The sequence below is a fragment of the Leptinotarsa decemlineata genome, unplaced genomic scaffold, assembly GCF_025532065.1.
Source record: "Leptinotarsa decemlineata unplaced genomic scaffold, Ldec_3_MD MMD2_tig00000026_RagTag_RagTag, whole genome shotgun sequence".
Classification (NCBI taxonomy): domain Eukaryota; kingdom Metazoa; phylum Arthropoda; class Insecta; order Coleoptera; family Chrysomelidae; genus Leptinotarsa; species Leptinotarsa decemlineata.
The window spans coordinates 1,874,566-1,890,747 of NW_027412539.1; the positions used below are offsets into that span (position 1 = coordinate 1,874,566).

Here is a 16,182-nt window from a genome sequence, read left to right on the forward strand (position 1 = left end):
AGCACAACCTCAGAGGGCACAACAAATATTGTTCGTTTGTAACTTTATCAGTAGTTTGATAAGCCTTAACGAACTTGAGTTTTATGCCACGAATTTGGTTTGGAATAAAAAAATCCTTATGCAATATGTCAATTCTAATTAAGAGATAATTGTTTTTCAATAATTTTGATTTTAACCTCGAAATCTAATCTTACATGCAAAAAATTCGAAAAAGTTGGTTTATCTTGCTCACTGATCATTTGACTAAAACGGGTTTGTTCACAGATCATAATATTTTGGGTTCTCTCGTTCAAAGTTGGATTTTGTGATTCATCCAATCTATGACCTATTTCACGATGATATGATGAAAAATCTCACAAAGAAATTATTTTTCTAAGGAAGCGTCACACTAGGAATTTTTATATTTTTTGACTTTTAACTCAGAGATTTAACTATAAAATTCCGACTTATTCTCAGGATTATATAACCATTGTATTACCTTTATAATATGATATTACTCACTTTTGGAAGTTCTTCTCTCAAACTCAGAATTTGAATTACACTGTTTGGTCTACCTATCATAAATATATTTCACAAGAGTCTAACGCAATTCCATGCTCACACAATTGTTATGCATGTCTGGAGTAAGAGATTATTTTCGACAATTAAAGAATTCGTTTTGTTTTTAGAGTTGCGATTCAAATAGAAGTTTAGGCTTGCTCGTTTCCGAGAAATGCAACTGGGTATTTTTCTACTCTTCTCTACTGATACTGATACTAATGATGTGTATCTCATTTTACCACTATCTATTTCAGGTAAAAACAAATATTTAATCTTAAACATAAATTTAAAAAAAATGGGTGCAGTGAAATTATTCATTATTAGGAAAAATAACAAACCAGAAAAAAAATCACAATCAAACAAGAATATTATTTATTCATTTACGGACTTGCCATTTTACAATAAACATATAAATAGTGTGAAAGAAAAATAAACAATTGAACAATAATATAGAATACCAAGAATACAAAATTTTAATTAATTATTTAATAATAATCAGCAGTTTCTTCGTGGTAGATGATAATACTTTTGACCTGTTTCTCGGAAGAATATAAGAATGAATCGAATATTCATTTGCTAGCCTAAAAATATTCTAGTAATGGATTCATTTAAGCTATAGCTAGTAGAATGGCAAGGAACTTTAAACAACTATGATACTGTGGTTCTTCTTGAGTTTACATTGAAGTTAATCAGTTGTGTCAGTTCATGTCAACTTTATGAAGAAGTCTTAAATCAATTTCAAAAAATTAATTCTGTAAAAAGATGTGCAGATCATGCAAAGAAGTATCTTTCAGATCCAAACTGAAAGAAAAAGCTCTCTCAAAACAGTTATTTTCATATAAACATCGAATTACACGAAAGAAAAATATTTTCGAAACGAATACTTTTATATGAACGCTAAATTATACAAAGAACAATTTTCTCTATTCCGTTTGTATTCCAAACATTCGTAATGGAATCAAATCAGATATCATTCACAGACTTTCTACACAATATTCTAAACGAATGGTAAAATTTCACTTACATGGAACACTGTCATCCTCACTGCTAGACATCCAATGTTTCTCCGTAAGACACTTGCCTTATCGGCGCTTCAGGAGCAAATACGGATAACATTATAAGAAAAAACATTCAATTCGTTCGTAATAACGACTTTTTGTCACAGAATGGGTCGAATCCATCTATGTTATCGGAGACAGTACGCAAATAACATTCATTCGCTTATTTGATTAAATTCCAGTCATAGGCATAGAAAGTTTTTGGCATTGTACTTCTCCATCTTGATACAAAAAATGTAGGAATCTTCTTAAGAAAGGAAGGAATCAATTTCAAAAAATTACAAATATGTTTACCTAGATCATGCAAAGAAGTAACTTTCAGACACAAACTGGAAAAAAAGCCCTTTCGAAACAGCTATTTTCATATAAACATGGAAGATTCACATATTTTTTGTATCAAGATGTAGAAGTAAAAGACCAAAAACTTTCTTTCCCAAAATTGATCTTTCCTGAAAATATACCCTTTCAACTTGAGTCTTGAATCAATTTCAGCTAGACGGTGCTTCAAAAGTAGACAAATTCAAAAGTAGCAGAAAATCGGAGTACCTACTCCTATATTTTAAAGGTATTTATAGAAAATTTGTCTGTGGATCGTTGAACAAAAATCCCAATACTTTGACTGATTTAGATACAATGTGATCAATGTGAGCTTCAAAGGTTACTTTGTTATCAAACAACACTTCCAAGTCCCGAAAGCTGTTGGACTACATTAGAGGAATGTTTTTGATTTTGTATGGATATACAATAGATTTCACAGTTCTTGGAAACCTTGTTTGATAACACTTATTTATATTTGAATGAAGCATGTTTACTTCACACCAACGAGATAAGTTATACCTAACTGTAACAGTTCTGCATCACAAACGTTATCTACTACCCTAAAAAGTTTTTAATGTTCTCTCTATCCCCAGATTTGTGGATTGGAGTTATGGATAAAGAAACAAATATTGCAAAGGAATTTCGTCAGGACCAGCTGAGAGTTTTTCTGTGGAATGGTTACATAAAAGAAGCATTTTGTGAATCATAGATATTATAATATATTATTTGGATGAGTATATAGATTATCTATGATATACATTCATCATATCAATTGGTGAATTTACGAACTCGTCCTGTTATGCAAAAAAATTTGACAGGTTATGTCAATTATCAGTATGACAATCCGAGAGAAAATGAATTTAGTAATTTTCTTGTTGTTTCTAGTATTCTAGTTCCTAACTAACTGACTAATTTCACACTGGTAGGTGATAGGTTTGGTTTGGTAAATTTCTGATTTCTCTTGAAGACGAATCACGTTTTCCTAAAAACTTTTGTTAGCGCAAGTGAAAAAATAACGAAAAGAAAATGATGGTGAGTGTCTTTTATTGAAAGTTGTCATTTCATACATTTCCAATTGTATCCGAACATGTGTATATGATTAACCGGGGATATGTGAACACATGATTTTTCAAACCTGAAAAACTTTTTTCAGCAACCACAAATTTTGATTTTGAAAGAGGGCACTGATTCATCTCAAGGAAAACCTCAATTGATATCCAACGTCAACGCCTGCCAAAATGTAGTAGATGCAGTTCGAACCACATTGGGACCCAGGGGCATGGATAAACTTATAGTACAGAGAAATGGAAAATCTACGATATCAAACGACGGAGCAACAATACTCAAACTACTAGATATTGTCCACCCAGCTGCTAAAACTCTAGTAGATATCGCCAAATCTCAAGACGCTGAGGTAGGTGATGGAACTACAAGTGTAGTACTATTAGCAGGGGAATTTTTGAAGCAAATAAAGCAGTACGTAGAAGAAGGTGTGCATCCTAGAATCATAATCAAAGCTGTGCGCCAGTCGCTGCAAATCTGTCTCGATAAAATATCTGAATTATCTGTAAAAGTAAACAAGTCCAGTGCTGAGGAGTTCAGATCATTACTGGAAAAATGTGCAGCAACGGCAATGAGTTCCAAGTTGATCAATCAGCAGCGTGCCTTCTTCTCTAAAATGGTCGTAGATGCAGTTTTACTGTTGGATGACTTACTGCCACTAAACATGATTGGTATCAAAAAAGTTCAGGGTGGGGCATTAGAAGATTCAATGTTAGTTGCAGGCGTTGCTTTCAAAAAAACCTTTTCATATGCTGGATTTGAGATGCAACCCAAAGTTTACAAAAATTGTAAAATTGCTCTTCTCAATATTGAACTTGAACTCAAAGCTGAAAGGGATAATGCAGAAGTAAGAGTGGATAATGTTAAGGAATACCAGAAGATTGTGGATGCTGAATGGAATATATTGTACAATAAACTACAAAAAATTCATGAATCTGGAGCCAATGTTGTACTATCTAAACTACCTATTGGAGATGTGGCCACACAGTTCTTTGCAGACAGGTAATATTATTATATAGGTTAGGTTACTTTATCATCAGATCTTTTGGAAAGAATGCAGGAGACTAGTCCTTAGTGTATTCTTGTAAAGGACAAGTTACTATCCTTCTAGAGTATAATGAATATAATGAAGATGTGTTGAGTTTAGTCCTTGGTAATATTTTGTTTTGAAAAAAATTTGGAGATACTTTCCCACCCAGAAGACGAAGCTGTTGAAAAGTCATTTCTTTTAATTAATTTCCAAACATAGAACAACATACTATTTAAAAGTATTCTTATTATAATGCAGTTATATTTTATAGTGAACTATCAGAAACATTCAAACAAGTAGGAAGGTAATCCAATCCATATTACAACATTGAGCGAAAGCCTTATTGTTAGATAAATGTTATAAGGTTTCCAAGACTTTATAGATGATAATCCTAATAATTTAACATTAAAGCCACATCTTTGGATATATAGAGGGTGCTGAGTGCTGACTTCAATTTCGGGAAGTGATGTCATATTTTATGAAAGAAAGTTCATATAAAAGGTGGGATGATAGCTGGTTGAGTTGGCGTGAGTGGTTTGTTCCACTTATTCAATCAACCTTCAGGCGAAATGGTAGTGCGAGTCGTAAGGCTGGACAATCGATTTTCACTGCCTATCGTCCAACCTGTGATAGGAATCGCAAGTTAAAAGGCGAGACCTCGTTAATCCTTATCTCGCACAAGTGTAGACATCAGAAGGTTATCGTTCTTAAGGGGTCAACAGCTACCAGTGTGAAGGTGGCCATGTGTTTTCATCCATGTGTTTGGTGAAAGAGAGGCGAGCGCGCTATTCCGCCATAGGTCGTTTCACCGCAATTATTCATATGGCTAGCCATGAAAATTTTTACATTGATAGACTCATTGCTGGAAACGAACTGATGTGATTGGAAATGATTCAAATGATGATGAAAATCCTTTTTTTTTTATGAAATGAACCGCATTTTATTGAAATTGTACAAACAACTGATAATAATAGAAGTAGAAAAATAATTCCAAAAGGAAATTTGTTGCTAGGAATATTTTTTCTGTCAAATAATTAAGTACACCCCCGACTACCCTTAACTCAATTTTCATTAGAAAAAATCATAACTCCTTGCAGAAACACATTGCTGGGAATTTTTTTTCATGAAACCATATAATTTGGCATGCTTATCAACCCCAGAAGGGTCGCTGATTTTGTCTCACGAAAATATACCCCGTTCTACCCTCTATTCAATTTTCATTAGAAAAAATCATAAGTCCTTGCAAGAACACATTGCTGGGAGTATTTTTTCATGAAACCATCTAATTTCGCAAGCTTGTTAACCCCAGAGGGGTCGCTGATTTTGTCTCACGAAAATACACCCCCTTCTACCCTCAATTCAATTTTCATTAAAAAAATCATAAGTCATTGCAGAAACACATTGCTGGGAATATTTTTTCATGAAATCATCGAATTCAGCGAGCTTGTTAACCCCAGAAGGGCCGCTGATTTAGTCTCGCAAAAGAACACCCCCGACTACCCTTAATTCAATTTTCATTAAAAAAAATCATAAGTCCTTGCAAAAACACATCAGTAACCCAGAGGGGTCACTGATTTTGTCTCACGAAAATACACCCCCTTCTACCCTTAATTCAATTTTCATCAGAAAATATCATAACTCCTTGCAGAAATACATTGCTGGGAAAATTTTTCCATGAAACCATCCAATTTGGCATGCTTATTAACCCCAGAAGGGCCGCTGATTTAGTCTCGCGAAAGAACACCCCCCGACTACCCTTAATTCAATTTTCATTAAAAAAAATCATAAGTCCTTGCAAAAACACATTGCTGGGAGTATTTTTTCATGAAACCATCGAATTCCGCAAGCTTGTTAACCCCAGAGGAGTCGCTGATTTTGTCTCACGAAAATACACCCTCTTCTACCCTCAATTCAATTTTCATTAAAAAATCATAACTTTTTGCAGAAACACATTGCTGGGAATATTTTTCCTTGAAACCATCGAATTCAGCAAGCTTGTTAACCCCAGAAGGGTCGCTGATTTAGTCTCGCGAAAGAACACCCCCGAATACCCTTAATTCAATTTTCATTAAAAAAAATCATAACTCCTTGCGAAAACACATTGAAAGTTCATTCATAACCACCTATACTCTGTCCATCCAACAAAAGGAGTGCTTCAAAACAGAGTCGCACTAAGAAATGACCAAAATTTTATTTTTTAAGCTGCCACCTCAGGCGTTAAAACAACTGACCACTCCGACTCTGTGGCGCGAATTCCGCCAGTCGATTACAGTTGATTCTAATTAGCCAGCGTAAGGGTGCGTGTTTATTTCAACCAATAGATTTAGTATTGATGCTTCTATCACGCGTCTATCGTTGTTTTGAATACTCTCCTTGTTGGATGGATATAGTATAGTAACCGAGAAATCCATTCAAGTGCCTATTTACTTCAAGAATTATACTGATAGTGTAACATATGTGTTTATGAATTTTACATGCATCTGATATAATGAATAAAAATTTTATTTCTTATCCCAAGTTTCTTGAAAAAATACTCCCAGCAATGTGTTTTTGCAAGGAGTTATGATATTTTCTAATGAAAATTGAATTGAGGGTAGAAGGGGGTGTATTTTCGTGAGACAAAATCAGCGACCCTTCTGGGGTTAATAAGCATGCCAAATTTGATGGTTGCATGGAAAAACTTTCCCAGCAATGTGTTTCTGCAAGGAGTTATGATTTTTTCTAATGAAAATTGAATTGAGGGTAGAAAGGGGTGTATTTTCCTGAGACAAAATCAGCGACCCTTCTGGGTTTAATAAGCATGCCAATTGGATGGTTTCATGGAAAAAATTTCCCAGCAATGTGTTTTTGCAAGGAGTTATGATTTTTTCTAATGAAAATTGAATTAAGGGTAGAAGGGGGTGTATTTTCGTGAGACAAAATCAGCGACCCTTCTGGGGTTAATAAGCATGCCAAATTCGATGGTTTCATGGAAAAATATTCCCAGCAATGTATTTCTGCAAGGAGTTATGATTTTTTCTAATGAAAATTGAATTGAGGGTAGAAAGGGGTGTATTTTCGTGAGACAAAATCAGCGACCCTTCTGGGTTTAATAAGCATGCCAATTGGATGGTTTCATGGAAAAAATTTCCCAGCAATGTGTTTCTGCAAGGAGTTAATGAAAATTGAATTAAGGGTAGAAAGGGGTGTATTTTCGTGAGACAAAATCAGCGACCCCTCTGGGGTTAACAAGCTTGCGAAATTCGATCTTTTCATGAAAAAATACTCCCAGCAATGTGTTTTTGCAAGGACATGATTTTTTTTAATGAAAATTGAATTAAGGGTAGTCGGGGGTGTTCTTTCGCGAGACTAAGTCAGCGGCCCTTCTGGGGTTGACAAGCTTGCGAAATTTGATGGTTTCATGAAAAAATACTCCCAGCAATGTGTTTCTGCAAGGAGTTATGATTTTTTCTAATGAAAATTGAATTGAGGGTAGAAGGGGGTGTATTTTCGTGAGACAAAATCAGCGACCCTTCTGGGGTTAATAAGCATGCCAAATTGGATGGTTTCATGGAAAAATTTTCCCAGCAATGTGTTTCTGCAAGAAGTTATGATTTTTTCTAATGAAAATTGAATTAAGGGTAGAAGGGGGTGTATTTTCGTGAGACAAAATCAGCGAACCTTCTGGGGTTAATAAGCATGCCAAATTCGATGGTTTCATCCAAAAATATTCCCAGCAATTTATTTCTGCAAGGAGTTATGATTTTTTTAATGAAAATTGAATTAAGGGTAGAAGGGGGTGTATTTTCGTGAGACAAAATCAGCGACCCCTCTGGGGTTAACAAGCTTGCGAAATTCGATGGTTTGATGAAAAAATACTCCCAGCAATGTGTTTTTGCAAGGACATGATTGTATTTAATGAAAATTGAATTAAGGGTAGTCGGGGGTGTTCTTTCGCGAGACTAAATCAGCGGCCCTTCTGGGGTTGACAAGCTTGCGAAATTTGATGGTAGAACGGGGTGTTTCACCAAACACATGCATGAAAACACATGGTCACCTTCACACTGGTGCAACAGCTGGTTTATTTATTTATTTATGGCATTGCCTAATTTTCTACAAAAAAATTAACAAAATCACACATAATATGTACTGTAACAATTACCTATAACTATCAGCTAATTGCATTTAATAATTTGCCAAGTCATATAAAAAGCTGTGATTCATTAAATTCATTAAAAAGAAAATGTAGTGAATATATTTCAAGTAATTGTCATCAATAATTCGTCTTGTTTTCTAGTTTCTTGTTTTTAAAATGTGACTTGTCTCTAATTTTATATATATTTTTTATTGTTTTGTATTTTATAAGTGGCTGACTGTACTATGAAGAGCATTATTTGCTAATAAAGAGTAATAATAAATATGAAAAAAAGAATGTAAAAATAAGTCAATCAATTCCAAAGAAGAATTAAAAAGTTTTAAATCTATATTGTATGTGTTTGCAAGTCTCAAAATTCTACCTATAGGCATATTCTGGCCAAAGTTGGTATGATAAAAGAGTACATAGAAGATTTCTGTATTTCTTTTTATCTCAGAATTCACATTTAAAGTTATATAAGTTCAACAAGTCCTGGGGATTTGATGCTACCATTGATTATTTTGTGAATCGTTTTGAGATCCAATTCTAATCGAAAAACATATTTTAAACAGACTAAACGGAGATTAATAGTTTTGTTTTTCGAAAAACAGGGCGTTTAAGTTTTAGTGAGGGTTACCTGATTTATGTTTATGGTGAATGTCATTGTGTATCACAAGTTTTTTCCAAGTTGGACATCTTTAAATTGAACAATTGTAATCACAACTCTCTGGTCTAGAGAGTTTTTGTTGCTTTGTGCCTAGTTTTAGCGGAAAACAATAAAAAGTTATTATCTACACGTCCGTCAGTCATGAAACAATTATCTAAAAATGCCCCATTTTTTTCTTAAATTTTACTGTAATTACATGTAAGCTGAAAGTGAAGCTGAAGAAAATCACCATTCCTATGTCAGTTCTCTTAGAACTTTTAATTTTATACAAAAAATACATCACAATTTGTTGTGATAAGACTGATTGTTTGTCAGTTAACTGGATAAATGAGAATTAACAGAAATACCCCTTAATTGTCGAAATGACAGTCATAAAATTTTATCTGTGCTACTGGTGGTGGTGAGAACTTCCAATAGTAATTGTATCTAAAAGATTTTTGTTTGTGGAATGGAAAAGTAGCAGCAATCACTGAATTTCGATTGCCAAAGCAAGGCGTTTCTAAATCTTTGTTTTATGGCTCACCGGCATGCAGATAATAGTGCAGTCAAGATCTTTTGCCTAACAAACAATTGTTTCAAGGATCTCTGGGTTTTTGCCCCACATACATATCATACAGCTTTCTTTTGGAGAATAAATACAGAGTTCAGGGAATTTTTGATCTTTTTTCCTAGTAACGATTCTATATCTCAGTTTGGATTCTATAAATACAAAATATACTTGCCTAGATACAGATGCATTCAGGTCATTTGAAATTAACCGAGTCGTGAAGCTCCCTGAGCATAAATTGGATGTATGGATATCAAATTGTCATCCAAATGTCGTCCCAAAAATTTAAATCTGGACTATGACTCAATTTTTCAAATTCCCAAAGAAAATTTCATGTAGTGCACATGCAGAGGAGATGATACTTATTTTTGCAGTATTTATAAATAATCTGTTTGCACCACACAAATTTTTGACTTTAGTCAAGTCCTCCGCTGCTGCTAAGTTCATTTTCATTCTTGAAATGCCAAACTATTGTGGTATCATCTGCAAACATAGTGAATTTACTATTGATGTTAATGGTTGATAGATCGTTCATGTATATCAAGAACAGGAAAGGACGAAGCCCTGAACGCTGAGGGTCACTACAGGTAACTGTCTGAGCCACAGAAATCTTATTTTTTACTGAGACCATTTTGGTGTGTTCTGTTAACACACCATCTTCAGGCAACATAGCTAAAGTCATAAATTTTCTATTTGTGCAACAATATTTTGTGATACACACAGTCTAAGGCTAAGGCCTTTGCAAGAACACAAAACACTGACGCTTCCACCTAGTCCTCGTTGATCTGTTAAAAAATCTATTCAAAATCTGTTTTTCTGTTACCCAGTTGTCGCCCTCTTACGAACGACAACTCTTGAAAGTCAAAACTTGTATGAGTCGAGCACTAACAAGGTCTTACCTTTCAACGTGTGATTCCTAGCATTGGTTGGACGATAGGAAGTGAAAATCGGCTGAGATATATTTTCTCCAGTAAATTGAACATAGTGTTCAATTTTATGTCTATGTTCAATCTAGATTCCTAGAAACTAAATTGGCAAAATTGGGTGAAATCATTATTTAAAACTAGTTTTTACACCAGTTTTCCCAGTACCGATAGAAGAGAGATGGGTATAAGATTTGAAAGTAAATCGCAATCTCCCTCTTTATTGCAATCTTGATAAATTTCAGAAATATTCCACCTATGAATGAGATCTTAATTTTTTCCCCTAAGATCGCCAGCGCCTTCTCTGATGTTGCAGAACCTTGCAGGAAATCACAACCTAACCTGATGTCGTTTTATTCGTAATATTTTTTACAGTGTCGATAACTTTCTTTACAGAAATGAGCTGTTCGGTATTTGTGCGGGGCAAAGTTCCAATAACACTGCAAACCATTATTCATTGAACAACGACAGTCATCTCTGTATTCATCCTTGAAACAGTAAATCTGATTCATAAAAATATATCTGTTATGCTCTTGATGATACATATGATCCCACTACAATACACTCCAAGCTATAACCTATATAATGGAAAAAAGATCAATAAAATTTCCATGCACCTAAAAGTTATTCTTTGAATATTTTCAGGAAAAAAATAAGCAACATTTCAATTGATAAAGCCTATTATAATTTGGATGAATTTTACAATGACCACTCTTTTTATGAATTATAAGATTTACTATAGTATCTCGCTATAATATAGCATATATTTTTAAGAAAAATTTCAATTTGTATGGCATTTATTTGCTCTGTAAAAATGTGTTTGATATTTTATTTCACATAGATAAACTACTTAGTTTTGATGACCTTGAGGTTTTCCGTGTACCTAGCACATATTTAGCTACTACATTGCCAAGGACTTTTATTTAGAACATATTAAAGAAGAAAGTAATACAAATCATGAAATTATAAAACAACAACAAAAATTAATTGACGCTCCGGGGAGACTTCATTGATTCTAGTGGCGCGCTTTTTCAGCTGCAGGAAAAACCTGCAGCACCACATCATCTGAAGATCTTGATCTGCCAATGTCCTCTCTTTCGTAAAACAAAAAATGTAGGGTGTCTCCAAGGCAATTCAAATTTACACCATTTATAGTAGTAAAGACATTTGACAGAGTCAATCACAGAGCCTTGATTAAAAAACTACATTATTACTCTTTCACCACGATAGCGCATCATTTAACGAGTGCTAACTTTATATCCAAGAACACTTTGTTGGATTAAATAAGAGTGAATCAAATATCTTTATTCCAACTTCAAGAGTTCCGCAGGGCTCAATTTTCAGACCTCTTCTATTTGTCATGTTCCTCAATGACATATGTAAGTTTATGAAACATTCAAAATTCGTTTTATACGTTGACGACTTGAAAATATTCCTGTCTGCAAAAGCATTCATGGACACTGAACTTTTGTAACATGATGTCAGTTCAATTTCCATTTTCTATAAGGAGAATGACTTAGCACTGAATATCTCTAAATGCAAATTAATGTCTTTTTCTAGAAGAAAACATCCCATAATCGAAACATACTGTATTTATAACGTTTCAATAAAATAAATCAATGAAATTAATGATTAAGGGGCCATTTTCACTTCTGATTTCAAATTCAACACCCACATCGAAAAATTACAAGCAAAATGCTGCAGAATACTTTGTTTCATACTTAGAGCTTGCTATGAATTCAACTACAAGACATGTATGGTGCTATTTAATTTGAACCTTTGCTCTAAACTTGAACTTTGTTTCATACTTAGAACTTGCTATGAATTCAACTGCAACACATGTGAGGTGCTATTTAATTCGTACCTTTGCTCTAAGCTTAAATATTCTTTTGTTATATAGTCTCCTGCAGGGCTATCTCCTGTTGACATGTTAGAAAAAGTACACAAACGTATTATCAATTTTCAAGATCTAAAAAAATATATATCCACGTCTACTCTCTTTTAAAAAACAACTGTGAACAACTGGTTTCGAAATGAGATATGTGCTGTGTGTTCTTTGAAACGAATTTCAATAGTTCACTTTGTCTGACCCAGTTCTTGAAAACACGTCTAACCCTTAGCGACTGCTACAAACAAAATAAAAAATTAATACAGATGAAAATTTTATCATACTTCAGGAGCTTGTATACCAACATAATAGAAAAAAATTGACAATCAAACTCTCCAAACTCATAAAATTCAATATTCCTGAACATACCTGGGCCACAGGAGTAGTTAGATTTGTATTGGTAATTTTATTATAAATCATCTGAAGTTTGGATATTGCATGGAATTATTACTCATTTTTTAGTTTCTTCTTTTTTGAAAGTCCAGGTGATTTATCCCATTTAAAGTCAAACGATTTTTTTAACATCAATCATATTTATGTTTTCAGGGATATGTTCTGCGCTGGCCGAGTACAAGAAGATGATCTGAAGCGAACCCTCAAGGCTTGTGGTGGAGCTGTTATGACAACTGTTAATGACCTCAATAACTCAGTTCTTGGCAAATGTGATTTGTTTGAAGAGAAACAGATAGGCGGTGAGAGATACAATTTCTTCAAAGGCTGTCCGAATGCCAAGACTTGCACTTTAATCCTCCGAGGCGGTGCGGAACAATTTCTAGAGGAGACTGAGAGATCTCTTCACGACGCCATCATGATTGTAAGGAGAACAATCAAAAATGATGCAGTGGTAGCTGGAGGAGGAGCCATTGAGATGGAATTGTCCAAAATCCTGAGGGATCATTCCCGTACAATAGCTGGTAAAGAGCAGCTGTTGATTGGGGCCATCGCTAAAGCGCTGGAGGTGATTCCTAGACAACTGTGCGACAATGCCGGGTTTGATGCCACTAATATCTTGAACAAGCTGAGGCAGAAGCATGCACAGGGTGGTTGCTGGTTTGGGGTAGATGTTAATAACGAGGATATTGCTGATAACTTTAAAAACTGCATTTGGGAGCCGGCAGTTATCAAAATCAATGCTCTTACAGCCGCTTCGGAAGCCACCTGTTTGATACTGTCTGTGGACGAGACAATTAAAAATCAAAAGTCAGGAGACGGGCAGATGCCACAGATGGGAGGACGTGGTATGGGAAGGCCAATGTAATTTGTCACATACTGTTTTTATTTAATGGAATTATTTCTCAACGCTTTTCTCACTTACTTATTTTTCGATTAAGTATGTCACTCATCTTATTTTTTTCATCAGCTTTTAACAATAATAAACTCGTTTCTTAACTTGCTACTTTTGTGATTTTTTCAGCTTTTGTTCCTTCAACCATACTTGATGGACAAATAGAAATATCAATCTAGTTTGGGTTTTTGATAAATATGTTAAATAATATGCTTGTTGTTTGTTGTTGATTCATTCCAACTTCTAACTTTGTGGCAGCAATAGTAGATAAATAGTAAGCTTTTTCCTTGTTAGGGCCCAGAAAAAAAATTCCCAGAGGAAAAATTGTATAACAATCTATTAAGTGAATTATATTTCAGTCTATACTATAACAATTTTCAATTGAAGGTGATTCATTAGCAACATCGCACTTGAAGTGACCAATGGATAATTCTCTTACCAACGCTGCAGAGGCGTACCAAAATAATATTTTTATTTATTTAAACACATAAGTAATTACGTAAAAATTGCTATAGTAGGTGGCGCTACCTGGTGTCAATGGTAAAACTGATTACATTTTGAATTGAAAGGGGTTATATTTTTAGGAGTGATTAATTTTTGGGAAAGAAAGTTTTTGGCTTTCTACTACTCCATCTGATACAAAAAAATGGATGAGAGAATCTTCCAAAGAAGGAAGGAAGTAATCAATTTGAAAATAAGTAACGCTATACATGGATGTGTAGATCATGCAAAGAAGTAACTTTCAGACACAAACTGAAAGAAAGTCCTCCTGAAACAGCTACTTTCATATAAACATTGAATTACACGAAAGAAAAAAATTCTTTCGAAACAAATACTTCTATATGAACACTGAATACAAACTGAATAGAGAAAAGTATCTTCTGTATAACTCAGTGTTCATATAGAAGTATTTGTTTCGAAAGAATTTTTTTCTTTCGTGTAATTCAATGTTTATATGAAAGTAGCTGTTTCAGGAGGACTTTCTTTCAGTTTGTGTCTGAAAGTTACTTCTTTGCATGATCTACACATTCATGTATAGAGTTTCAAATTGATTACTTCCTTCCTTTCTTTGGAAGATTCTCTCATCCATTTTTTTGTATCAGATGGAGTAGTAGAAAGCCAAAAACTTTCTTTCCCAATGATTACATTTTCTTATTATGCCTAATACAGTACTTCAAAAAAAACAGAAAAATTTACAAAATAATTATTATGTTCCTTTTATATAGAAAGAGAACTACAAAGCAAAGAAATAATTACCTATGTTATGCTTATGAAATTTCAGAATCCATTGACTTGTCCGAAGAGGAATCCCCAGTCACACTTGAATCTATTATTATTTTTTCGAAAACAGTGTCTACCATTCCGTCCAATCTCCACATTTTCTCTTCTTCCTTGATCACATGGCTACAGCATTAGCCCAATCTTCTTTCCGTATCCGTTCCATTGCGAGTTTTAATAAACGTTGGACATCAGAAATTTTATATGTCACATTTTCACGAGCTACGTAACCCTTAATTTGAGCCCAGATTAATTTTATCGGGTTTAACTTGCAATGGTAAGGAGGAAGTCTCAAAATGGTGATGCCTTCAGTACGAGCTATTGTATCCACTACATGCTGGCGATATCTGTCACGATGCTGTTTAATGACACTCATAAACTCGGCCTTAACCATGTCCTCGGAAAATGGAATTCCTTTTTGTCCTAACCAACTCTGCATGTCTGCTTTTCTGGTGGTCATAGTTGGCAGCTGTTCTACTAATCAGGAGTGATAAGAAGCGTTATCCATTACTATTACCGAATTTGGCTCAACTCGTGAAAGAAGAGATTCAAACCATCCTTCAAAGCGTTGGGCGTCCATGTCTTCGTGATAATCCCCCGTTTTTTTTGACAAAAAAATTAGTGCACTATCGCTATCTATATGGGCGACAATTAGTCGTTGCCCTTTACCCGTTGGTCCGCGTAACCCTGTTGATAAACCGTCCACAAATGCTTGACGATAACTAGTTACAGTAGTATCTTGCCAGATCTTAGATACTGTGTGACCAGCATTCACCCACGTTTCATCCAGATAATAAATCTTTTTGTGAGCGGAACGCATTTCTCTAATATAGCGAAGATATCTTCGTCGTCATGAGACTATATCTTCTCTTTCTATTAAGACCAACTTACGGGATCGTTTGGCATATATAAATTTTTAATCTTCTTTTATTATTTTCCTTAACTTCTCTTTGCTCATTTTTGGAATGAGATCATTATCCATTACCTTTGTCCTAATCGATTCGAGAAAGAATGAATGGTATAGCATAGAAAATTTTTCTGGTACTCGTCCAATTCAATTTTTTTTTCTACCACGACAATGTACTTTTGGAGCTTGCACAATCCCAGTAACCTTTTTTTCACGTACAATGCGTTCAATTGTCGACATGGATATTCCCGTTAAAAATGAACATTGGGCTACAGCTTCCACTGTATGGAGTGTATTTTTTAAATTTTCGTACACTCTACAGACAATCTGTTTTTCTTCAAACGACATAAACTTCCGCTTTCTTTGTACATTACTTGGACCTGCTACGGCATCCATCTTAATACTATAAAAATAATAAAATTCGATCATATTATTCAGCTATTTGTCAGTTGTTTACTTACCTCAAAAACCATTTTAAAGTTGATGTATTTTGAAAAACACTTTATTGTGAGATTTTCACTAGAACAGATTAACAAGTCCGCAACACGTTGTTTCGCTGCACAGT

At 34.3% G+C, this 16,182-nt stretch overlaps 1 protein-coding gene across 1 annotated transcript; it reads left to right on the forward strand.

Moving 5' to 3' along the window:
• Nucleotides 1-2,787: 2,787 nt before the first annotated feature.
• On the forward strand, nucleotides 2,788-13,543 carry CCT7 (Chaperonin containing TCP1 subunit 7). Its single transcript, XM_074171593.1, has 3 exons — nucleotides 2,788-2,948; nucleotides 3,070-3,980; nucleotides 12,694-13,543. The coding sequence occupies exons 1-3, from the start codon at nucleotides 2,943-2,945 to the stop codon at nucleotides 13,403-13,405; spliced, it is 1,629 nt and encodes a 542-aa protein (XP_074027694.1). The 5' UTR covers nucleotides 2,788-2,942; the 3' UTR covers nucleotides 13,406-13,543.
• The last annotated feature ends 2,639 nt before the right edge of the window (nucleotides 13,544-16,182 follow it).